The sequence below is a fragment of the Leptonychotes weddellii genome, chromosome 14, assembly GCF_054177405.1.
Source record: "Leptonychotes weddellii isolate Sample4059 chromosome 14, ASM5417740v2, whole genome shotgun sequence".
In the NCBI taxonomy this organism is placed as follows: domain Eukaryota; kingdom Metazoa; phylum Chordata; class Mammalia; order Carnivora; family Phocidae; genus Leptonychotes; species Leptonychotes weddellii.
Genome location: NC_138382.1, coordinates 77195863 through 77221821, shown reverse-complemented (window position 1 = coordinate 77221821; position 25959 = coordinate 77195863). Strand labels below are relative to the sequence as shown.

The window sequence follows — 25959 nt, the reverse complement described above, 5'->3', positions numbered from 1 at the left end:
AGAGCGGCCTCAGGCCCCCAGATGCCAATGGATCCCAAGGCAGGAGGCTCCACGGCCAGCGCTCCGCTGGGTAACTGCAGCTGCTGACAAATGGGATGGGAGGATGAATACAAATCTTAGAAGCAGAGAGAAAAAAAAAGACATTACATGTAGGGGGAAAATAAAACAATGGAGGCCTGAGAACAGTGGAACTAGAATTTTAATGTGCTCAGGGGTTAGGGAGAAATAGAATTTTTTTCCCTCACTATATCCTGTGAAAATATTCTCCAAAGATGAGACTGGGGGAAAAAATGCATATAAACCACTTTTTTTTTTTTTAAAGATTTTTATTTATTTGAGAGCGAGAGTGAGAGAGAGAGCATGAGAGGAGAAAGGGTCAGAAGGAGAAGCAGACTCCCCGCTGAGCAGGGAGCCCAATGCGGGACTCGATCCCAGGAGTCTGGGATCATGACCTGAGCCGAAGGCAGTCGCCCAACCAAATGAGCCACCCAGGCGCCCACTTTTTTTTTTTTTAAAGAGAATTAAATACATTTATCAGGCAAACAAAAGCAGAGAATTCATCACCAGCAATGCGATGTAGATCAAGATTAGATGCGGTCATGAAGGTGGGGCCCTCAAGATAGGATTGGGGCTGTTCACCCAGGAGCCCAGAGAGGAGCCCCAGAATGAAACCCTCTCGTTGGCACCTCGATCTTGCCTTCCCAGCCTCCAGAACTGTGAAGAACAAAAGCTCTGGTGTTTGTAAGCCCCCCAACACCAATGGTATTTTGTCACGGCTGCTGGAGCTAAGGCAAGTGAGTGTTTAAATCACAGTAACTTTGTCGGGTTGATCACGTGTGTAGAAATCTGTGCCAACATGGCACGAAGGCTGGGGATGTGAATGGGACATCAGCTACTTTTTCCATTCTTTCAGACTTTCTGGATTTTTCATATTGGTCATTTTTTAAGTATTTTATGTTTCTCACTTATAAGCAACGTTTGTTATCAGTCTGACAATCCTTGCTTTATTTGGATGACTTGTTCATTTACATTTAATGTAATCAGTGCTGCGTTTGGGTGTAAATCCATTACCTTATTTGCTTTTCATTTCCCCAGCCTAGTCTGTATTAAATTTTTCTTTCTTGCATTTTGGGTTATTTAAAACGATGCTCTAATTTCCCCCCTTTATTAGCTTAATTATAGACCCTTTTATTCTTCAAGTGGTGACTCTAGAAAACTTTCTGGAGTCTCGCATGGATTCGCTTTTCCTGTTCCTAGGCCATGCAAGGGTTCAGGGAACCGAGCGCCTCTCCGGCCGCTCATGTCCTATCCCCATCCGTGGCCGCCACCCACTTGCCCTCCTGCACTCTCGTTCCTGCCGCTCCTCAAACCTGCCTTCCCCGCCCTTTAGAATCTCCTCTAGTGCTGGTCTGCTGGTGATGCGTCATTTCCTACTTTTGCCTGAAAACGTCACTTTCATCCTTAAAGCTCATTTTTGCGGCGTTCCACCTTCTAGGGTGGTGGCTCCTTTCTCGCCCCGCGTTAGCGTCTGCAGCCTTCCCACTGTGCCCGTCGCCGTCGGGAAGTCCTCCTTGGGGTCTTACTACCGCTCCTTCCAAGGGAACTTGTCTTTTTTCTTTGTTTTCAAGTTTTCCCTTTGCCTTCGACTTTGAGCAGTTTTACTATTACTCTGAGGTGCTAAGTTACTCGGTTTCTCATCCTGTTCCGGGTCCAGCTTTCCTGGTGGCTCCGTAGGACCGAGTTACAGGTGCATCCCTGCGGAAACCCCGGATCCGCACTTCATTTAGGAACTCGCCAGACACTATCTAAAGGACACTGTTGAGAACATGTGGCTTAACGTACTACTGACGCTCTCCTGCTGATTTCCCCTTACATTCCTCACCCCGTGTTCTGGAATCAACCAAAGGCACACCACACGGATTCTGACGGGAGTTCCCACTGGCCGTTTCCCTAACGTCCGTAGCTCCTTCCGCCCCCGCCGCTCAGGCCTGGGCCTTACTTACCTTTGCTGCTGATGGTGTCGGCCCTAAGGCGGTTCCTAAACTTTGCTACAGACCATGTGCACCTGATAAGATATGCAAACAATATACAAATAATTCTGTTATTTATTTATTTTGAATAAGAAAGTGACCAAGAGGCTACCAGTGGCTCTGCATACAAACACGACACATTCGAGGTGACCCCACGCTTACAGAACATGATGCCATGTGCGCGGCACTAGCCACCCCCGCAACCTGACTGGACTCTGAGCACTAGAACCATACGAGCCATGGAGGGGTATCCAAAATGGGGAAAAGTGAAAGACCAGGGATCTTCCATTAACTGGAAAACTGGCCAGCCAGCTAACTGGTAAAGAAACTGAGTACCCGTTACCTTTTTCTTTAGTGGTAACTCAAGTAAGATTCCCCACGGGGCCGTGTATGGACACACGCACCCCCTCCAAAATCTCCATTTCATTTTTTCTATAATTTCCACTTCGAACGTTTTCCAGCAACCTTTGTCCTAAGTATTAAATAAAAGCTCAGGACACTGGTGAAGGATCTTCAGGGAAAGAAGGCTAGATAGTGCTAAGGACATGGCATGGTCCGGTTCAACCCAGGACACTCCGTTCAAACCCAAGAAGGAATCGGGCCCTCCTCGGGCAGGTCCTTAGTCTTTGTGGTTTTGAATGTGCTGGAAGAAGGGAGCCATGCTCCATCTTAAAGGTGGCAGGAAGTTACTCATTCTATGAATCGGGAGCACCTACTCTCTGCAAGGCACTTTACATTAGGTGCTGCAGGAGCTACCAAGATGAAGCAGACAGTTCCTGCCCTCGAGGAGCTTACAATCTAATAATGAACACTATGTACATATATACAGTGCAGAGAAGCAGCCCACTTTACTGGAAGCGGGGTATTCCAAGGAAAAGGTATTCTTATTCTTAAAAGTTTTATTTAAACACCAAAAGTCTAAAACACACCACCTAATCAGATGGTAAGAATTAAGAAACTATCTCCTTTCTATACCTTAAGCTTTTAGACGCCCGTTCTTTTTATTTAAAAAAATGTCCTATGTAAACATACATATAATTCAAAGCTGAGCACAAAGATTAGCACAGGCATTGGGTAAACATAAAATATCACTATACACAACATACTTTGTTTTCTATACAGTCTTATTTCTGTATAAACAGGTTTGATATTCATGTTCCTTTCATAAAGTACAAATCTGAGTCAAAGTCTTGAAAAAGACCTAATAATCCATTTTTGCTTTTCATTTTGCATTCGTACCAAAACCAAACCACCCTAACCCCCACCAGCTTGTTCGGCAAATGTGAAACGGATAAAGTAGGAAGTGCCCAAGCCGTCACCACCTCTTATGTGGTCCAGTCCGACCACCTGACAGGGTCTTTCTATGCAAGTAACAGGAGTTCATGATGGTGAGGTGAGCAAATTTTGACTGCAAAGATCAACAAGATTTAGAGTTCTGCAATTTAAATCTTCCCCAACCCACTGACAACATTTCACCTGGACAGCCTACACCTTTATGCTGGCAGGAGAGCATCATCTTTCCTTTTTTTCAATTCCTGCCACGCCTGGAATGAATGGCACCCCCAAGTTGGAAATTCATATAATATTGCTCTGAATAAGCTGACTAGGACCTCAGGCTATATTAAGACCCCCCCCCCCCGAGTATAATTATAACTCAAAAAATGCAAGATAAGAAAAGCTGAACCACCTAATCAGATGAAGAGGTTGGGGGAGTCCTACACCAAAAGGACTAACTTCTTTATAGGATGTTTTTATAGTCATTCCCCCATTAAACTGATTGGTGTCCCCGGCAAGTTTTCAGAAACAGCCCTGTTCTAAAACAAAGGACACATGCAGATGGGAGGCTGCATCCCGTCTACCAGACTCGGCCTGGCTTCAAGTCCTGATACTGATTTTTATCAGCGCCTTGGAAACGAGCTCCCCGTCTTCTGAAAAACCCTGCTTTTTCATCAGGATAGTGATGCTACAGTACTTTAGATCATTAGAAGCAACTCTAGATTCTGCAAATTGGACCTAATTCAACTTAAGGAGAGTCAGATTTCACCTGCTCTGTAATCATTTTAAATAGACGTGAAGATCTTAACTCCAAGAACCGTTTTCAGCTTCCAGAAAGGGCAGTTCCAAGTTTACTAACTATGAGATCTGAGACACAGCTTACTCTACTTGAAGCTGCCGATACTTGCGCTAATAATGAAAATGAAAACGATTCAGTTAGATATCTTAGAGGCATTTTTAAAACGGACAACCTGGAGGGGAAAGGTTCGATTCTCCAGACACCCTGTAGTCGTCCTGAACTGTTCAACTCCACCCACACAGGAAGGAAGCGTCTGAGCCTCACAGTATATTCGGGACCCGTTACTACGAGGAGCCACACGGAGGCCCACCACAGTCCATGGTGGGCTGAGGACGTTCATTGATTCCTCTGGCTATTGGCTGTTTTTGCTGCCCCGTCTCTAAAAAGAAAAAGGGCAGGATCTACCTTTCCCTTAAAAAACAGGCCGGCTGACTTAACCAGCAGTTTTGCTTGTCAGGGACGTTGTTGGCTTGGGGAGGGCGGCGGGTAGTGGCGAGGAGCTCCAATTTAGCAGACTCTGGCCCCAAAGGCCAGCCAAGAGTTACTGAGCACTCTGCCAGGGAAATTAAGAGTTTTGAAGAAAACTGGATATAATTTACCAAGTTAACAACCAACACTCTTACCGTCAGAGAGAAAAATCACTGTGTGCTATCGTCTCTTTTAGGAAGGGAAACCTACTGTGTGATGTAATTTTTAGAAATTTTATCACTGATCTACTGTTCTTTCAAACATGAAATCTGCTAGCTCTGGACATGTCCTGAAGCTGAGAAAAGAAGAGGAAGGGAAATCAAGAGGACCTCACCAGGAAGGAAAAGCAAGAGAGAGTAGAGGGGTCAGGAGCGAGCAGGCTGAACAGGGCCTGGGATGGTAATCTTGGTTTCATTCCAGGAGCTGCGGTAATTCACCAAACTCTGAAGCAGTTTGTCTTTAGCTGCCAGGGGGGCAGGTATTTCATAAAACCAGCACTGTGTTCCTCTTAACAAGCACCAATAAGCACCAACTTCTGCTTCTTAGCTGATAGCGTTGTAATTACAACAGAAAATATTTTTATACTTATTACCCTTTAACGTTCCTTTCACCTAATTAACCTGTGACACTTGCAAATAGGTCCAACCCACATGCTTCCACATTAACATCCCCAAAACCTTCTTAGAGAGAAGCAGAAAGATGTCACACTCAACCACAAGCTTCGCCAGTGGTTCTAATAACTCCTGACACTGAAAAATAATTGGTAGTTTTGGCAGATGTAATAGTAGGTAGAGACTGCTTGAAGTCTGGGTGGTGGACACATGAGGATTTCAGAATGAATATCAAGCATAACAAGCTATCAATTTCTTATCTGGAGTAATGGGGACAAATTAACCCCAGGCAGAGAAAGCGTGATACAGGTGTGGATATCAGAGTCCCCGAATGCAACCGTGTTGTAGCTGAAAAGGTCTAATTGCTTACAGTCTTTGCTCCCGACTCCCAGGCAGCGCGGCAACTTGGCCTCTACCATTTCTGCCGCTTCTGAAACCGTTCTTACAGTGACAGCGGAGATAAACTTGAAATCCACGAAACAGATCAGGCACATTTTAGGAAGCGTGGAGGGCATGACAAGTTTAAGCCAGGAGAGGCAGTGAGCTGGAAGATTCCGGGTGTCACCCCTGCTTTCCCAAAGTCCCACTGACTGGCACTCCATCATCAGGTGCACGGACCCTTAGTAAAATCAGAAGCCGGCTGTGTGTACGATGCTGCCATGCACGAGGGGGGCGGGCGGGAGAAGGGGGAGGTCTCCCCACTCCGGGCACAGAAACTCAGGCTGAGCTGTTGGGTGGATTTCAGAGTCTGAAGAATGCCTAGCCCCATGCAGAGAGAAGCCATGTTCTAGAAAAACAGTTGCCATGTTTATTCCTACAGAGACATACAAAATAATTCGGGAGACCCTTTTAGTTAACTGCCACGAGGTAAAGTTCCCCAAAAATGTACAACTGCTCTAAGTAAGAACTTAATGTAAGTTTTAAATGGCAGCAGCACAGAATTCCCCAATAAGAACAACTCAAACACTGACCCTGATGAGGAACAAAGAATAAGTGACACTAAGCATCCCATGATTAGGACACTGTCATAATTCCTTGACATGATCTCCACGTTTACCGTCGTGGTTCCTGTGACGCGAGCAAGTGCAACCATACAGCCTCGGAGCTGTGCTTCTCATGATTCTAATGCCGCCTGCCCCTCTTTCTTGAAAACCAATTTAACGTGCTGGGCCCTAGAATCTGGGTCAACACTGTTCTCAAAATGACCGAGATGAGAAAGATAAGCAGAAGACTCCAACAAATACAGAATTAAACCCAGAAGACAACACATGATTTGAATAGGAAACAGAAGACATGTCAGGCAGGCTGTTCGGAGGCCTGAAGGGCTCTCAGTGCCAGTCAGTGCCTGCGACCCCGCGGACACAGCGGCCTGTGGTCGTGTCCGGGAGTGTCCTGTCCACATGGCAAGGACAAACGTCTTTCACTGAGGAATCACAACAAAGGCAGGAATAAATGTTGGAATAAAGGCAAAACAGACAGCATGTAACAGGAGTGGGAATTTCACATTTTATACTCGCCATCCTCCTTCCCAGAAGTATGCACCATTTCCACATGCGTGCAGCACAGGCCTGTTGATTAGCACCAATCCCTAGGACGCTATTTTCGCAATCCAAGAACACTGTAATATCCGAATGTCCATCTTTAATTTCAGATTTTAAGACCAATTAATGCCTAATATCTCCTCTTAAAAGCCCACAGGAAAATACCTGTATTATAAAACATCAAGGACCCTTGCTGAGAAGAAATTCCCAGGCTCTCGTCAATGGAGCCACACACACCTGGGGCAGCGGACCATAAGCACCTCCATGCTTGGGCTGCCCATCGCTTTCTGGAAGTTTTCTGGAAGTCTCTAGATGGACTGCACATTCTTATAGAGGAGAGGGGATACAAATGAAATGTCTGGACATGTCAACATTAAAAACACTGAAAGTTTTAGGGAGAAAATAGTCTTTTTCTTCTATGTACAAATATCTCATCTGGGCTATGACAGTCGGAAGCAGGGAGGTGACATGGGTGAATGGGAACCCCCGACATCCTGGACATATTAAGGAGTTAGGACTGGAAATCTGATAATGTGGGAGCTCATCAAAAATAAGTCACAGTTATTTACTTACAAGAATCACCTGATTTTTTGACACATTAAAACCAACTTTAGTCTTGGCCTCAACCTCTTGAAAATACAGTTTTATGAACATGTTTTCAGTACGCAGGAGAAACAAGAATCCGTGGGATACAGATCTGGGGCTATCTGTGGAGAACCAAGTATCAGGACCAAGCGCTGTTTTAGACACTCGGAATGTCTGGGGGCACACCGAACACCAGTGACAGGTGATTTACACTCTGGGGAGCCACAAGGCAATTCCAGATCAAGGCAAGCATTAAAGCCTAACTTGGTCCAGCAAGGCCCTTAGCCCAACTCTCTAGAAGAGATCATTCTGTTCCCAGAAATGATAGGGCATTCTTTTTGTTCAAGTTGCTTCAGTCAGAACACTTGAAAAATAAGTGTTCCTCACTGGGTAAGGAGTGGGGGGCTCGTGTTCCTCTCAGAATGACTTACAGTCTCTGCACTCAGTCGTTTTAAAGATCTCCTTTAGTCCCTGGAGATGGAGACTGTACTTCAGAAATGAGTTCCCAGGGCCCTATTTACACTCCTGAAGAGGGCCTTCCCACTCGAAGGCCAGGCTTAGCCAGCGCATCCCACGTCTTCAGGCCAGAGGGCATTTCCGCAACAGAGCATGTGCCCTTTCTAGCTCCCCACCACTGACGTTCAGAAGACAGGAGAATCGCAGAAAGGGCAGGGGCTTTGCAGTAACCTCTTAATCCAGTCAGGATCTGCGAGAGGAAGACAAGTGGCATTGAGTGTCAGCTTCAGAGAAGGCAGGCAGACGGGCTGAGCCCTGGCTGGGCTGCCGTGTAAAGGGACAGGCACCTGGGTCCGGCTCTGTGTTCTCAAAGCACTTGCTCCCACGTTCCAGACGAGGCTGGACTGAATCTGTGCTTCCCAAAGCTACGTGTGTGATGACATTTTCATCCCTCTGTGAGGGAACAGGAACATAAGGGTCATGAATCAGTGATTCATAAAGCTCAATTTATTCAGCTGAAAGGACTATACTTTGTTCTGAGATGATATCCTTCATACACTGTTAATGTGAAAATACTCTTTTATAAAATTACAGTAATGGTAATTTTTTAAATGCATGACTTGGAGCAGAACGTGAGTATACTGGGTCAACACCTTCTCCCCTTTCAGAAACTCCCCTCGTCTGTGAGCACCCTGTTCTACGACTGCCCTCCAGATCCCACAGATTCTCTTCTCCCCCAAAACTGTATGTAGCTCAACTCAAAGTCAATTGGCAGGTGTGTTTCTTTGATTTGTCTCGATCTTTTCCTGATTTTTTGTCTAAATAGCATACCGACTCTCAATTGCAGTGAGTGTTTAGGTATTCCCCAAATTTGTTTCAAAATAATGCAGTAAGAGGAGAAAAATGAGTGGGTGACTATGGACGAAAACTAAAAGGCCATGAGCTTACAATGGCTGAAGTTGAATGATGGGCATATAAGGGTTTTTACACTCTTTACTTTTGTATGTGATTGCATTTTCCATGGTAACAAGTTAGAATACAAGCTGCCAACACTGACTTCTCAAAACGAGACAGCTTCAGCTGGTTTAGAGTAAAAATAAAAAAGGGGGGGCAGAGTTTTACGTGGAGTGTCATTGAGACCATAAATTTCCCCCAAACATGTCTAGTTAGCTCATTTGGTTGGGGTGCGATGTGACTGAGCCTCAGGTCATGAATCTGACGTTCGTGTGACTATTTAAGTCACTAACTCCTGGCTCGTGTCTATGATCTTATTTCAAACTCATCATCTCAGAAATGTGGGCTCTGTCACCGGAGCTATCAGGAAAGAGAATATAGACCAACCCGAAAAATCCCATCGTGGCTACTGGAAGAATGACCCCGAGTGCATATGCGAATATTCTGGCTTAGCAACGCTGCCCTTGTATACCTTATCATTTGCAGAATTTCCGTCCAAATATCATCTCTATCTGCCATCTAAAACAAGCTCTGACATTTTCTTGAATGAATGATCTGTCTGCAGGGACAGAAGAGCAAACTGCTGCCCCTCCTTACGCACTAAAATGCAACGTGTACTTTCACACGACCTATTCCAATTCTCATTTTTTAATGAGTTGTGGCTTCATGATCATACTGTCAAGAGCAGAACGAGCCTGCTGACGGTCCCCAACGGCCTCAGGCGAAGCAGGGTGGAGCCCGACCCTCCTGAGGCTGGGAAAGCACTCACCGTCGGGAGCTGGATGGCGGGCGATGCTGTCGTGGAGCAAACACCTCCTGTATATCAAACTCTGGCAGGATTGGTAGGTTAAAAAGCACCTGAGAGAAGACAGACTGTATCATCAGGAGGAAGCCACAGACGGGTACTATCAAACCATACACTAACCAGGAAAGCATAGAAATAGTTCTCAAGTCCATGGCAACAGTGTAACCCTCTGCACAAAGCTGGCTAGACCTAGCCCACACTTAGGAAGGGTCCAGCTGCTGAGCCAAGAGATACAAAGCTTCCAATCCAGTCACTGCAACTTCTTTTTTGGCCATTTGCAAGTCTGAGAAATAGTTTATTCTGCCCATGCTTTGAGTTTTTGACATGTTAAAAAAGATGAACGTGTATTATATGGAAAATTACTCTTGTATGTGATTTTTAAGATTAGGTATAAGCACTATCTTTAAGAGTCTGACAGTACAGTGGGAAAACCTGAAAGATATAGAAGACAAAATGAATGGTACAAAAAATGAGTTGGGACATGAACAAATGTTCACAGGCTCAGCTCCATCCTGTGACCACTCACCACTGGGCATCCACCGGGACCAGGCTAGTGAGGGAAGGTGAGATGCTAGGAGATCGTAGAGAGTGCACTGTGGGTTGTGTAGGTAAGGTTTCCCAAAAGATCACAGTTTTTCAGCTGAGTAACTAAGAAGCAGAGAAATACAGAGAGGAAGGGGGTGGTGGGAAAAGAGTCCAAGTAGGATTACCTCGAGTAAAGACCTGGGTACACAGAAGAAAGGCTATACCTGAGTGAGAGCAAGCACCCATTCTCACATGGAGAAATTATACCGAGACATTCTGGCACTAAGTCCATCCAGCAAACATGAAGATCATTTCTGTGAAGGAACCCTTCGAGAGACAACGATGCATAGTGGTGACACATGGGAACTCTGGAGCCGGACTGCCAGGCTCTCAGCTCTGCTAATCACCATCTATATGACTCTGGGCAAATTATTCATCTCCCCCAGGCCCCACTTTCCTCACCTGTAAAAACAGAAACGATCGCAGTGCCCCCATGCATGCTTGTTGTGCTCAACAGATGTTAGATGTTATTACTACAAGCCTACTACTACTACAAACTTGCTTCCCATTCTTCCCCTAAAAATCAAATTAGAAAAAAGCATAAGAACACAGTAAAAATCAGAAGAAATCCAAATATCTATCAATAAGGAAGTAAATAACAACATCTATACTGTGAAAACCTCTACAGCCATTAAAAATGGGATCTGGGGGCACTTGGTGACTCAGTTGGTTGAGCGTCTGACTTGATTTTGATTCAGGTCATGATCTCAGGCTCACGGCACCCAGCCCTGCGTCAGGCTCCATGCTCAGCAGGCAGTCTGCTCGAGATTATCTCTCTCTCTGTGCCCCTGACCCTGTTCACACCACACCCCTATAAAATAAATCAATCTTAAAAAAAAAAGGGGGGGGAAATCTATGTAGTAATGTGAAAAAAAATGTCCACAATATTTTCAGAAGAGAATTGTCAAGTTGTTAAGATAGGATGTGTAGCAGGGTGTCTGGGTGGCTCAGTCAGTTGAGTGGCCGACTCTGATTTCGGCTCAGGTCATGATCTCAGGATCTTGGGACTGAGCCCCAGGTCAGGCTCTGCGCTCAGCATGAAGTCTCCTTGAAGATTCTCTCTCTCTCTCTCTCTGTCCCTCTGCCTCTGCCCCTGCTTGCATGCTTGCTCTCTCTTTTGAATAAATCTTAAAAAAAATAAAAGACAGGATGTGTAGCACAATCCTGTTTCTGTTAAAAATAAATTTAAAATATTAAATGGGTGGGGACACCTGGGTGACACAGTCACTTGGGCATCTGGCTCTCGGTTATGGCTCAGGTTGTGATCTCAGGGTCATGAGACTGAGCTGAATCGGGCTCTGCACTGACCGCAGAGTCTGCTTGGGTTTCTCTCTTCCTCTACCCCTCCCACTGAGTGCATGCACTCTCTCTAAAGTAAATATTTTTAAAAAATTAAATGGGTGCCTACCATGAACCAGGCATTGTTCTAGGAATAGCTGTGAAAAAAACAACAAAATTCCCAGTCCCCACGGAGCTTTCTCCTCCAGAGGAGAGGGAGAAACAAAAAGTACCACATAGGCAGTGGTGATGGCTGCTTGGGAGGCCGATAAGGCAAAGAAAAGCGACGAGAAACACTGGGAGGGCAGGGGATGCCAGCAGGGTGTTACAGCTCTAGCTCTAGCATGGCCACGAAGGAAGGCCTCATCGATAAAGGGACACTGAGGAAGCCATGTGGACACCTGCTGGGAGAGCAATCCAGGCAGACACCCTGAAGTAGGAGTGGTGTACCTGAGGAACAATGAGGCCAGTGCGCTGAGAGTGAAGTAAGCAAGGTGGAGAAACATAGGAGATGAGATCAGAACGGGGATGGGGGCCAGGCTGTGTGGCTCTGATCACTAAAGGGATTTTGGCTTTTATTCATCAGAAATGGGCAGCCTCTGGAGAGTTCTGAGCAGAGAGGGGTGGAATGGATGAAGTCTTAACAGGACCACAATTGTGGCCACGTTGTGTACAGACTGGAAGGGGCAAGGAAGGCAGCAGGAGCACCTGCGGGGAGGGAACTATAATAATCTGGGCAAGAGAAGATAGTGTCTCGCACGAGGACTACAGAGGTGGAGGTAGCGAGAAAAGGCTGGATTCAAATTTGAAGTGCCTATTAATCTTCCAAGCAGAGACAGTGAACTGGGGGTCAGACATAAAAGTCTGGATTTAAGGGTAGAGCGGTTCAGGCTAAAGCTATCCATTTAAGCCACCAGCGTACAGGTATGTGACTGCCAAGGAAGTGCTGACAAAAGAAAAACAGGTTCAAGATGGAAATCAAGGAGATGAAAGAGAATCAGCAAAGACAACGGAGGAGGAGGTAGAGGCAGAGAGAAAACCTGGGGGGACTGTGTGCGGGAAGCTGGGAGATGATGGGGCTTCAAGGAAGAAGAGAGGGAGTGACCACCAGTGTCAAAGGCAGCTCACAGGTCTGTAAGATCTGAGCACCCCAAGATGCCCTCTTATAGTGAGACGGGACAGCGAGAGGATGACTTCCACCTTAAAGCAAAAAAAGTGCATTCGCTCTTCTTTCATATTCCACTAGCTTAAACAGATACTACTTTTGTAATAGTTTTTAAAAATTTAATGCTACCTCAAAGGAAAACAGTATTACCAAAATAAAGAAATCCCTCTTGGGGCACCTCAGTGGCTCCGGTGGTTAAACGTCTGCCTTCGGCTCGGGCTGTGATCTCAGGGTCCCGGGATCGAGCCCCGCATCGGGCTCCCTGCTCAGCGGGGAGTCTGCTTCTCCCTCTCTCCGCTCATGCTCTCTCTCTCCAATAAATAAAATCTTAAAAAATTAAAAAAAAAACCCGCCTATCTCAAGCAGTAAAAAAAAAAAAAAAAAAAAACTCTTTAAAGAGTGTCCTGCCTTAGACTGATAAAAAAAGCCTACATCTTGCTTTTTAACAGCAGCTTTTCTCCCACCTAGTGGCACAGACAACATGCATTTCGCATGAACACTTTAGAGGGGCTTGTGCTACACAAAACTGGAAAATGAGCAAAAGCAGGGTCTGGCTTAAAATGGCTTACCGGAGCCAAATGTGGCCATTGGAGCAGACTGCCTGTTTGCGATCCGTGAATGGCAAGATCTCTTTACACAAACTGCAGTGCTCAGGGAAAGTCTGTTTGTTCATCTTCTTTGAGATGTGTCCAATCAGCACCTAGTGAGACAAAGCAGTAGCAATGTTCAGCGGTCTGAGTGCGAGACTTCCTGCAGACAAAGCCTCCTGCCACGACGGAGGGATGAAAGCGTACGCTGGGCCGTACACAAGCCAGGAGATTTGCATTTCCACGTAGGCTGGTCATACTGTCTGGACGCGACCAAGCTAGACCCTCACCGTGTGTCGACTGGCTGAGTAGGATAAATTCATTCAGGGACCCTGTGACAACACGGTGAACCCCAACCACTAAAGGAAGAACTGTTCTGAAAACCAAAATCTTATCACTTGCCTTGTTTTAGCAGCTCCTGAAACATGGAGTTCAGAGTTCTGTTGGAAAACAAAGTATTTAGCTCTTCTTTATAACGTATTGACTTTAAGGAAAAAGATCATCTCTATGGGCCAAGTATTATGTGAAATACCAACTTTGTAGAATTGTACAAATATCCATTCTTTAAGAGAGGCTTACAAAGTACAAATATAATCAGGATTAAAAAAGAAAATTTCCCTTTCTGATAGCCCCAAGACCCACGACCAATCTAGCCTAGCAGCCTGCAGCCTGCGATCCACTGAGCCTCACTGCAGAAGCAGGGTGGGCCCCGCTGTGGCAGCGAGGAGTGGTAGAGAGAGAGGTCGACAGGGCGGGCTCTAGACCCTGACCCTACTTCAGCTTTGCTTTTCTCTGTTTTATTAGGATTACACCACTTTAAAAACGAAAGTCTAAAAAACGATCTGTTTCATTATTTTGTTGAAAAAACCTTCCCTGGCTACATCATTTGGAGGCATGGGAAACACCAAGCCTCAAGAACTCTCATCTTAAAAAAAAAAAAGAACTCTCATCTTACTAGGAGGTAATGTCCTTCGAGGTTTTTAATCCATTTATACTTAAGTTCTTGTGAAAGAACTCTCTACTTCAACCATTCACTAAAATTAGTTCACTGAAGTTTTGAAGGTATCTTAATAGCTCAGAAGAGTGTCTTACCTACACTGTATATAATTTACAAACCTAAAGCCCATTGGCTTTTGGTTTTTTGTTTTTTCAGCCTTAAGAATTCTAATTTATGGTCCCTTCCAGCAGGGATTTTGCCATGACACAATCTGCTTAGAATTCCTCCACGAGAGATACACTAAAATTTTACACGAGGAAGAACTGCTTCTATGTGCTCTCACTAGCCTCAACCATGCAGGCCCACCTGTGTTAGTATAATTCACACATCCCCAGAGGGGGAGACATTATTCCTTCCAAGGGGCAAATACTGGTTCTTGGGGGGACAAAAATTCTTACCCTTTTTAGGCATAAAGTGCATTTAAGTATGTATCACAAATACATACAAAATATAGCTGTATTGTTATTAGAATGTCACAGGCAGGAACAATTAGGAAAAAAAGCCTAAAAACGCTGGGCGGGGGTGGGGGGGAGAGGGGGGCGGTCGTGGCGATAATAAAAACTGTTGGTCTAACTGCACCAACACACCAGGCTGAGAATCTCAGAAACAATTCATAATTACTAGTACATCAATGCACTAGGTTTGAAAAGGTTCATTTTATGCACTTAGTGGGATTTTTTAAGACATGAAATGCAGTGTTTCTAATCAAAACTCGGTTATATCAATAAGCAGAGGTACCATCTTCCCTTCTTTAAACTAGCTCTGCCGGGGCCCTGTCACTATGCTGGTGGTTCCCGCGCTCATGCCACACGTGGACAAGTACCTAAACCATTCCCGCCAGCTCCCACCACATACTTCCTAAAATGTTTTGTCAATCTTCCACTGACTCTTGTAATATTCCTGCTAGGTCCTGTGAAAAATGACCACCAGGAAACTCTTCTGCATGATTCAGACCACAATGAAACAATTTTTAAAAGCTGACTTTCAAAGATGAAAAGTCAGTTACATGAAAGGGACATCGTAACTATTCTTGAGATTACTGCAAATATCCTGTGAGTAATGATTTTAGGGGTGGACACACACACACGCGCGCACACACACACACACACAATTTTCCGATAAGCAAACGCAACAAGGAATTTGTGAGTGGTTTAACATTAGGCATGATGATATTTTAATTTATTACCTTCAATTTTAAGTAAGACTCTAGGCAGTGAGAATAAGTGCCATAACAATAAAAAGGAACACACACTTTTGTGGTTTTGAATATTTTAGTATAAACTATGTTCCTTGCAACACAAGTTCTTCAGGTTTATATAATTTTTTTGTTGCTGTTCTTCAGGATTTTAGCAGCTGTTAGTTCACAAAGAAAGGTTCCCTGATGTCAGGATAACAACGAGCTACAGAAAGTTAAATGGTGTCTCTTCTGCAGGAATTCTCAGAATCCTTAGAAGGCTAAGGGATACTGGGAACCTCGAAGAGGAGGACAGAGTATACAGCATTTCCTCAAGCTTAGAATCCTAGTGTTCTATCAGGAACTTGAATTCTGTGGAATACATTTTGGATAAGAGTCTAAGATGCTTCTAAATCAAAATAAAGATTATGCCCAGTTTTGTAAAACATTATGAGTAATAATTTGCTTACTTTAACATGCCCTCCCTGACTACATAAAAAGATCTCAACTCCTCCCAAGTGTGACCAATCCCTGTGCTACCTCCAATCCCCATTCTTCCAGAACCTTTTGCAAAAAGGAAGGGAAGAAAGCACGGTGTCACCCTACCCCTGCTGTGACCGCCCAATCACATACTACTTGCTAACTGAAGCCTCCTCCAGCTCATCCACGGCCTGGGGAATCTCAGCCCATAAACCTTGCCTATCAATAAAGGCCATGGTGAGAGGAAGAATCAAAATATTCTTTGTGTGATTTGAATGTGTCCTCTGCATTAATCTATGTTTCCTATTTATTCTCCTGCACCTCATGCCAATCAACTACCTACAAAATATCAAAGCAAAAGTTGGGTTAGGAATGCCACTTAGACCATTTCTCCCACATGAAGGAAGCAGACCTTTTACAGTTTTAGTGTTTTCTGCTAAGAAAATACCTACCCGTGCTGTTCGGTCATCATACTCCTCGTCAGACATCAGGAAGTTACAGAGGCCCCTGGTGGGGATGCTAGTGTTCTCTGTGATCCAGGTGTGCAGGTACACCTCACCTAAGACTCGCTTCATGTGCTCCCTGGTCAAGTGCATTTCCACAGCTTCAATTTTCCCTTGGATCTCCAAGAGCTTCTCTTCCATTGGCTCACGGCCCCCGGCATCTCCAGCCTGGGTCAGGGAATCGTCGGTGGGGTCCTCCGGGTCGCCCTCTCTGCTCCGCTCCTGCAGGCCCTGCCTATTCGCCTGTTTGGAAGACGTGCCTTCCTCCTGCTGTTCTTCCTCAGCATTGCCCATTCCAGGGGAGTCAACTAATAAGATTTTGGAGTCCTCATGGGTGGGTTTCCATAATGCTTCTGAAGGGGTTTTCTGCATTGACTGATATAAAATCCTCAGGAGGAAAAGTTTGAAACGCCAAAAATAGGTGGCCCCGCTGCTTTCAATCTTTTTTTCCAAAGCTTCTTGTAAAAATTGAGGGATATGTTTATCTTTTAAAATCTTCCAGCGTACAAGATCTATTAAATCTACCTGCTTGAAGAGATTTTGAACTGAAGATTCCAGGAGCTGAGCAGCTGCCTCTTCAAAGGTCTTGAGAGTAACAAACTGGACCTGGTGGTTTTTGTTCACGGGATGGAGGCCGTTGACCATGCCCTCAGTTGTAATGACGGCCAGATATGCGCCGCAGGGGCTCACTGCTATCCCGTGTGTCCTCACTGAGCCAAACACATCTGAGAGTTTAATTAACTGGTGTTCAAACTTTAATGCGACATCAGTGAAAATGGGAATCAGCTGCCTCACCTTCCCATCACTGGAACAAGTATATACTGTTCCATTCTGCTTGTCTGCAGTCATGGAGACAATTGGCAGTGAGTGAAGGCCTGTGACATGGGAATTGTGGACATTGAGACCTGCTTTGGAGATCAGAAGAAGACACCAAAACACATAGGATCCTCTCGCAGCCACCACTAAGCTACAACTACACTTCTGGTAAGGGTGATAAAGCGGAACACATTTAATGCTGTGCACTGGCAACTGGTCCATTTCTTTCCACAAGACAACGGGCTGCCTTAAAGTGAAATAGCCTTTCACTGCTTTGAGATTGACAGGAAGAATTTTTACAGGTCCAAAAGCACTCCCCACAATAAGGCCGCTCATTTTCCGATTATTGTGCTCATATTCCCACCAAAACAAAACACTAGGAGAGTTGATTCCTGACTCAATCGTGTTGCACGAAGAGATGGATTCCTTTCCTACAAAGGGCAGCTGAAACTGCCACACAGCAATGTTACCGTTCTCAAAGAGGACTGCCAGGAGCACACTGCCCACATCCCGGCACTCGTTGTTATGCTTGACCTGCTGAGTGGTACAGATGCCCGACCACTCCATTCTGACCGGTGTCTGCATGCTGTGTCTCCTCTGAAACTCCGCGAAGTCCCCGAGGTTCCCCTCTGGAGCCTCATTTTTAGAGAGCCTGTAACTGGTCTCATAAAGACGTTCTCCATAAATCTCAGTCAGATCAACCAGCTGGACCCACTGTAGTCTGTTGAGGTTAGCCTGGATGGTCAGGCGATTGTCCATGGTCAGTGCTGCCAAGAGGCACCTGCCATTTGCATCGCAACCCATGGGGGACCAGCTAGTATACTTGAATCCCCTCATTGGTGGCAATGCCTTCCCCTCAGGGTTGAACACCCTATCCAACATGAAAGTCTGACTGACTGTGGGGTCTTTCGAGGTGGCAAATTTCTCCTTACACTCAGCAACCTCTGCTTTTGAGCCAACCTGAAAAGAAGAGATACAAAAACTATCAGATAAATACTGCACTCTAAGAGGAATACATTTACATTACTTAGGGTACTAACTGATTAATCAGTATTAACTGGGTCAGAATTTTGTATCAATCCTGTTAATTTTGAAAGACACGCATTTAAAAGATCAAGTACATGTCTGAAAGTTAAGGAGTACTTACTCAGGAAGTAAAAATTTTTTCAAGGATCAGAATAAATGTTGCCATTATTCAAAGCCTGGTTCCCACATTCTTCTTAGAACTGCCATAAGCAATAGCCATGACAGAGATGTACTTGATCCTTAAGAGTCAACAGAGCATTTAGCTGAACTAGTCACAAAACCATAAACATGTTCAGTATTCATTAAAACACATACCCATATACATCTTTGATACAATTGGATATTTGGATTTTTACAAGGTCTTTGTGATACAAATGTGAGCTTTAAGTTTCTATTTAAAATTTCACTTAGAAACTATGCTGAAAGCCAACTTCCAACCACTCTGTCCACTGTTTGTATAGAATAATGTCCACTCTGATTAGACTACTTGCCATTCCTTGAGTATTCCCTCCTTGGCCTCCCTTGGGCCCCTTGTCTGGAATGCTGTCTTCCTATCTAAATCCCATCCATCCTACCAGGTCTAATTCTCTCTCTGAAGCCTTCTGAGATCTTTCTGGCTTTCACCCATCTCTCCCTTCTCCAAGTTTGTGACACATATCAGCACTGCTGTTTATTTAGTGCCTGGATGTACAATGGCAAGCTCTTTAAAAAGATTTTAAAGGGACATTAAAAACAAAGAAAGAGATAAATGACCAAAAGAAAGAGATCCAGGGCCAGGAAGGTTAAAGCCAAAACAAAGCAGAAGTCAACTGAAGTATGTCTTCTGATATGTGCAAAGCAGGAAGAGGAAAGCACTTGACCCTACTGTCTTTAGAGATATTGATCCAGAGAAAGCAAGCAGACTCTTTCAGATTTAGTGACAATCTCCTTTTACGTAGAGGCTGATCTTTAAACTGGAAAGGGTAGTTATTACATGATTACAAAGGAATTCAAGCCTAAGACATATATGGATACAATAAAAGTCAAGCTAAATGAGTTTAAGTCCCCAAGCCCAGAGGAATTACACTCCAGGACACAGGATAAACTTTGAAGATGTTGAACTCCAAACGACTGACTAGTCCTTGATAAAGCTTGGATAACTAGGAATGTATCAGAAAACCAGAATACAATAAACAGTTGTATGGCTCAGCTCATTTTTAATGGCTCAGTCATTAAGTGTCTGCCTTCAGCTCAGGTCATGATCCCAGGGTCCTGGGATCGAGCCCTGCATCGGGCTCCCTGCTCTGCGGGAAGCCTGCTTCTCCCTCTCCCACTCCCCCTGCTTGTTCCCTCTCTCGCGGTGTCTCTGTCAAATTAAAAAAAAAAAAAAAAAAATCTTTAAAATATCCCCTAAACAGAAAATAGGTAACAAATATTACAGACCATTAAGCCTGCTAGGAAATAAAATCCCTCAGTTGTTAACAATGAAAGGTTTGTGAAGTGCCTGGGTGGCTCAGTTAGTTAGGTGTCCGACTCTAGTTTCGGCTCAGGTCATGACCTCAGGGGTTGTAGGGTTGAGTCTCGTGTTGGACTCTGTGCTCAGCGGGGAGTCTACTTGGGATTCTCCCTCTCCTTCTCCCCCAGCACAGTCGCATACGCTCTCTCTCTATTTTAGGAAGAGAAAGCATGAGTGTGTGGGGGGGGGGGGGCGTGCAGAGGGAAAGGGATAAACAGACTCCCACTGAATAGGGAGCCTGGAGCCAGATGCCAGGCTAGATACCAGACCCTGGGATCATGACTTGAGCCAAAGGCAGATGCTTAACTGACTGAACCACCCAGGCGCTCCTAAACAAATAAATCTTAAAAAAAGAAAGAAAGAAAGAAAGAAAAAGAAACATTTGTGTGGACAGAAGTGATCCTTAGAAACCAGCATAGGATAATCGGAAAAATCTAATCTTACTGTCTTTTCTGCTGAAACTGCTAAATGACATAATAAGCATAGAAAAGTAAATAAAAAGTTATCCGACAAATGAATGAGATGACTAACTTTTCCTAAAGTGTGTTACGTAGAACACTACTCCCCTAAATTGTCCCTTGAAAAAGAGTCCTGTGGCCAAATAAGTCTTGGGAACGTTGTATGTTACACATCATTTCTCCTTGAAGGGTCTCAGGAACACATTAAATGCCTTGGCCAGGGAGCTGCTGACTTAACCAGAGTTTTCCAAACTTTTTTTTTTTTTTTAAACAATAGAACCTTGTTGGGTAGTGTCATCCTGTATTATCCTAAAGAATACTCTGAAAATGGTGTCTTAGGCAGTATATCTTGATTTAGAAAGGCATTTAAGGTAGCCTCTTGGATACACTAATGGACATGCTGGAGAAAAACAGACTGGAAAGCCCAACTAAACAGAGGTGCAGCTGGCTAGCCTGTTAACAAAATAATGCTAATCAAAGCCCAGAGCTTTGTATGGGTAGATAAAATTTGAAATATGACAGAATGAAGCCTAACATCTGAAAATCTGTGCTATGATGCCAGACTACCTGGGTTCAAATCCTGGCTCTATCAGACACTAGCTCTGTGACCCTGCACAAATTACTTAAACTTTCTGGCCCTAATTTTCTCATTTATAAAAAGAGAACAATAATACATGTCTCATAGCGTCAGGAAAGTTAAATAAGTCAATATATGTAAAGCATCTTTTAAGTAGGCTCCACGCCCAACTTGGGACTTGAACTCACCACTCTGAGATAAAAATGTCCTTACTGGCTGAGCTGCCAGACACCTGTTAAAGCATCTATTAATAAGTGTCAATAAATGTTAGTGATGAGGAGGAGGAGCAGAAGGAGGAGGATAAATACTCTCTGGGAATTAAGTAAAAGTTAATGAGACCTAATAAAAGTATGTAAGATGCAGGGTAGATACAAAATTGTCCACCAAATAAAGGGTAGATATAAAAATCACCAAATCTTATAACACTGTATACTAAGCAATAACCCTTAGAATAGGTAAATTTACTACAAATAAAAGCTACTCTAGAACTAAAAGTAAACGTCACAGGACCTATAACCCGAAATAGCAGCAGAGGGTGAAATAAAAGCAACCCTTGGTCTCACTCACCGTAGGAAGAATTCTTGACAAGATAGAGAGCAGCTTGGATTTAAACAGCAGGGAAAACCTGAATAGTTTTGTGTAGTAATTTCTCATATATTAGTTTGAATGAGTACACTGCCCCTCCAAGTCTCCATGTCACAAAACCAGCCATCAAATTTAAACACGTACTGAGATTGGCCAAGGAGCACATCACATAGGAGTCCAGCTCCCAGAGGACCACACCCAGCCAATCATTTAATTATATACTATCCTGTTTCCAATTGGCCACTATTACTACTAATAGCTAATTCCTTTGTAAGCACCTAATGAACAGAAATTCACTTGAAGCTATTCTACAAGAAGCTTCTTGAAGGTAGGAATAGGATTCCAAAGACAGCCCATAGTTATTTAACTTAATGTGGATGGAGTTAGTACTTTCTCATGCTCCTAACAATTTATGCAGAATAAAATTAGTTATACAAATATTATTAGAATTTGGGACTGTATCCAATTAGATGATTCGCTAAATCAGCACTCCAATGGGAAGAAAAATTACAAATTATTCTTAAATCACAATTTTATTGCTTTTCATATCATTCACTTTTATCAGTCTCCTTGATATCATAAACTCAGTGTCCAGGACAGTAACTTGCAAATAGCAGATAATATATGAACTATTTTATATAACTGCATATTTTCTTAAAATTCATAATCTAAATAATGGGGTCATAGAGCAAAAGCTTCAGAGGAGCTGAGCATCTAGCCTTCTAGCAGGGCCATACACTAAACTGATCCAGGCTGCAGAATGGCCACCTTTCATGTCAGAGCAAAGGCAAGCTGGACAGTTCTGAGCAGCTTAAATCCCTAGGCACTGCCAAAGGGTAAAGCCATCAAAGTACTGATACAGACTTCTTTACATTCCTACCACTGCAGCCCAGATTTACACGACAGAGGCCCTTTCAGAATTGCAGGGACAACTCGGCATTCATTCACCAAATGGTCCTAGTCTATGAAGACTGCTAACTGATGGATGGTTTGTGTGATGCGCATACCAAAGAACAGTACAGGAGGAGAAGATGCCACTAATTAACTTCAGGCAGGCTATCTACCAATTACAAGCAGAATACAAAAGATTTCCTATTACTTATTAGACAGTTGTACAACCAATGAGAGTGCCAATTTTTATCAGAATATTATGGATATCTTCATATCCACAGCTACAGTATTAATCCAGACCCTTATTTCTTCATACCTGCATGACCAAATTTATTACTTTGCGTATTTACAGGCTGCAAGACACTGTACTAAGTGATTATCTGCGTATACATATATATGTATCTATATATGCACATACATACATATATGTATTTAATCCTCCAAAAAGTCTAGGGGCCCCTGAGTGGATCAGTTGGTCAGGCGTCAGACTCTTGATTTTGGCTCAGGTCAGGATCTCAGGGTAATGAGATCAAGCCCCATGTCAGGCTCCATGCTGGGCATGGAACCTGCTTAATATTCTTTTCCTCTCCCTCTGCCCCTCCCCACCCCTTGTGCACATGCATTATCTCTTTCTCTCAAAAAAAAAAAGTCTAAACAACACAGGTTTTATCACCCCCCTTGTACAGACAGGCCTATCCTGCTATTTTGTGCCAAAGCCCAAATTTGTACCCTCTATTTTATACTGACCCCAATAATTGTTTTCTTGCCTCTAGGCCCACCAGATTCATATTCCTGAACCATCCCAGGCCAGTCCATGCTTATGAAACTGTTACAGCACCTTTGGGCTTCCTAAATTGAAGCCAACTTCTTCAGACTGACCTTCCTAAGTTCCCAAATTGGCCTCACCTCACTTTCTCTCTCTAGAAGAGATCGTCTGTTAATCCATCATTACTTACATAAACAATAAAGTATGCCTGTGACTTAATTATGTAGGTGAATAAGATGGACAACTCATTCCTGTTACCTGGATGCCCCTTTCCTCTGCTCCTCTTACAAAACAAATCCTACGTTCTTTCAGGTCTCCTTCAGATTCACCACCAGATAACATTCCCTGATGTAAGTGCCTCCCCTCACTATTCCTTCCATTCTTTAAATTCTCTCTGCTAGGGGTGCCTATGTGGCTCAGTCGGTTAAGCATCCTGACTCTCAGTTTCAGCTGAGATCACGATCTCAGGGTCGTGGGATTGAGCCCCTCGACAGGCTCTGTGATGGGCATGGAGCCTGCTTAAGAATCTCTCTCTCCCTCTGCCCTTCCCCCCCCCTTAAATAATCCTCTCTGCTGGGGCGCCTGGGTGGCTCAGTTAAGTGTCTGCCTTTGGCTCGGGTCATGATCCCAGGGTCCTGGGATAGAGCCCCAAATCGGTCTCTCTGCTCAGCAGGGAGCCTGATTCTCCTTCTCCCTCTGCCTGCCGCTCTGCCTACTTGTGCTTTCTCTCTGTCAAATAAAATCTTTAAAAAAAAAATTAAATTAAAAAAAAAAGAAATTCTCTGTTAAAGCATTAAATCTGGACCACATTGGACACACACACTTAGTTTTCTCTAGTTCATGTACACATGAACATCCTTAGAAATGGTAAGAATATATCTTTTAAAGCCCCTTTCTTCTGCCTCCATCCATTTCTCAATTTCACAGTATTACCACTATCCGTCTACCTGATGTGATTATACTCGAACCAATTTGTTCATATCTTCTCCAAGACATTCAGGGTTTAGTCATATCAGTCTACCAGTGATTTAACTCAACAACGAATTGTTTAAAACTTTCAAGTGTGCTAAAAAAAAAAAAAAAAAAGTGGTGTGGGCTCCCTATACCATACCCACAGCTAATGATTCATATTTAAAATGGCAGTGCAGGGGCACCTGGGTGGCTCAGTTGGTTAAGCGACTGCCTTCGGCTCAGGTCATGATCCTGGAGTCCCGGGATCGAGTCCCCCATTGGGCTCCCTGCTCAGCGGGGAGTCTGCTTCTCCCTCTGACCCTACCCCTCTCAAGCTCTCTCTCTCTCTCTCAAATAAATAAATAAAATCTTAAAAAAAAAAAATGGCAGTGCAGAAAAAAAGTTTAAAAACCTTTCATTTTCACATAAACACATTCTCTGGGCATAGATATATACCTTTATAATGCTTATCACTATCTGATATTACAGTTGTACCTGGCTCATGACTTGCTAAAGAATGTAAGCTCCATGAGGGCAGGAACTTGGTTTTGTACACTGCTTTATTTCCAGAGCCTAGATCAGCACCTAGCTGATACGTGGGGCTATTCAAATATCTGCTAAATGAGTGAACATATACTCTCTATAGCTCACGTATACGCATAAAGATTTACAAAGGAGACAGGGAAAGTTTTTATACTTCTAAGCCACAAATGAACGATCTGATTTACTATTTGGGCAAAAAAATAAACTTGAAGATAGTGATATTGAAACAGTAAAACTAGGAACCCTAAAGTTCTGAAGGCAAACTTAATTTATACGAAGCTGAAAACACTACATCTACAGAGGCCTTGAAGTTTAAGAACCGCATTTATTTCCAAAAGCTTTCCTTTTCACTCCAATCCCAAAGATTTTCAGCTATAAAAGAAAAAACTAGACTACCCAGCTACTCAAGGTGAGAAGGAACATTCATATAATAAAGTCGCTAAGATAGCTGAGGCAATGAAAAGGACCAAATTTTCTTCTCCAAAGCAGAAGAGGAACAAGAGGAGGGCACGTCACCGTAAACAAAGCCAGACAAGGGCCTCTGGGAGTCGATTCCAGACAATAGGAGCAACTGTAGAGGCAAGGTCTGGGGTTGGGTCAAAGGGGGTGGAGTCTCAGAAAGCACCAGGGAGAGTCATCAGCGCCAGCAGTGGGGCAGGCGCCGGGGCGAAGGCAGGACCTGGCTCCGACGAAAGCTCCGGGGATACCTGTGTGCGTCGGAAGGGGGTGGGTGATCTGGAAAACTGGGCGCAAACGGCTGCGAGAATTTTTGTTTTTTAAAATACGGCGACCCCAACCACTCAGCCCCAAGCTCTGGATGCGACGAGGGGAATCGCTGGTAGGCGCAGGCCAAGATTCCCCAGGGACCGGTAACGCGGCCGCGGGCGGGGGGCAGAAGGAGCCCCCAGGGCTGGGGCCCAGGGGGTGACTTACTTTGAGGAGGCAGCTGTTGAGAGGAGCGGGCACCGAGGTGCGATGGATAACCAGGTCCTGGCCCGGATTGTGCACGTCGCAGATGAGCTCCAGCACAGCGATGCTACGGGCCGTGGACACGGACACGCGGTGGTCCTCGGACCAGGCCAGCGGCTCCAAGCCGCTCACCGCATACTGCAGCTTCACGGCCGGCTCCCGCCGAGTTACCAGGAAGCGGAACGCGGCACTGGGCCCGGGGGCCGCGTCTGCCGCGGACTCCTTCCCGCCCGCCTCGCCGCCCCCCTCGCCCTCCTCCTCCTCAGGCGGCGCAGGCCCGTCGGCTGCGGGGCCCACCCGGGCCTCGTCGGCGGAGCTCATTTCCCCTCAAGTGCAGAGGCCGGATTCCGGGGCGCGCCAATCCCGCGCCGCCGTCCCGTTGCCGCCTCTGGCGCCGCCGCCGCCGCCACCGGCCCCCAGCGCCCTCCGCGGCGGCTTTCTCCCCTCAGGCCCGGAGCGCCGCCGAGCCAGGAAGGACCCCGCCGTTGCTAGGCGACCCAGCCCTGCCAGGTGGCCAAGGCGCTGCCTGTCTAGAAAGCGAGCCTCCTCTGCGGGCTGGACGGAGCAGCGCCCGGACTCGGCGGAGGTG

General features: G+C 44.9%; 1 protein-coding gene across 3 annotated transcripts; it reads right to left on the bottom strand.

Moving 5' to 3' along the window:
• Window positions 1–2087: 2087 nt before the first annotated feature.
• On the bottom strand, window positions 2088–25838 carry GTF3C4 (general transcription factor IIIC subunit 4). Of its 3 annotated transcripts, XM_081803834.1 has the most exons (5): window positions 25335–25838; window positions 16243–18069; window positions 13122–13252; window positions 9489–9577; window positions 2088–8015 (listed from the first exon to the last, which is right to left on the bottom strand). In XM_081803834.1, exons 1-5 carry the CDS (start codon window positions 25689–25691, stop codon window positions 7951–7953), a joined length of 2469 nt encoding a protein of 822 aa, XP_081659960.1. In that variant the 5' UTR covers window positions 25692–25838; the 3' UTR covers window positions 2088–7950. The 3 variants fall into 3 exon arrangements, with proteins under 3 accessions (XP_081659960.1, XP_081659961.1, XP_081659962.1); XM_081803835.1 differs by lacking the exons at window positions 2088–8015; window positions 9489–9577 and adding an exon at window positions 9785–10625; XM_081803836.1 differs by lacking the exons at window positions 2088–8015; window positions 9489–9577 and adding an exon at window positions 13542–13579.
• Window positions 25839–25959: the final 121 nt, after the last annotated feature.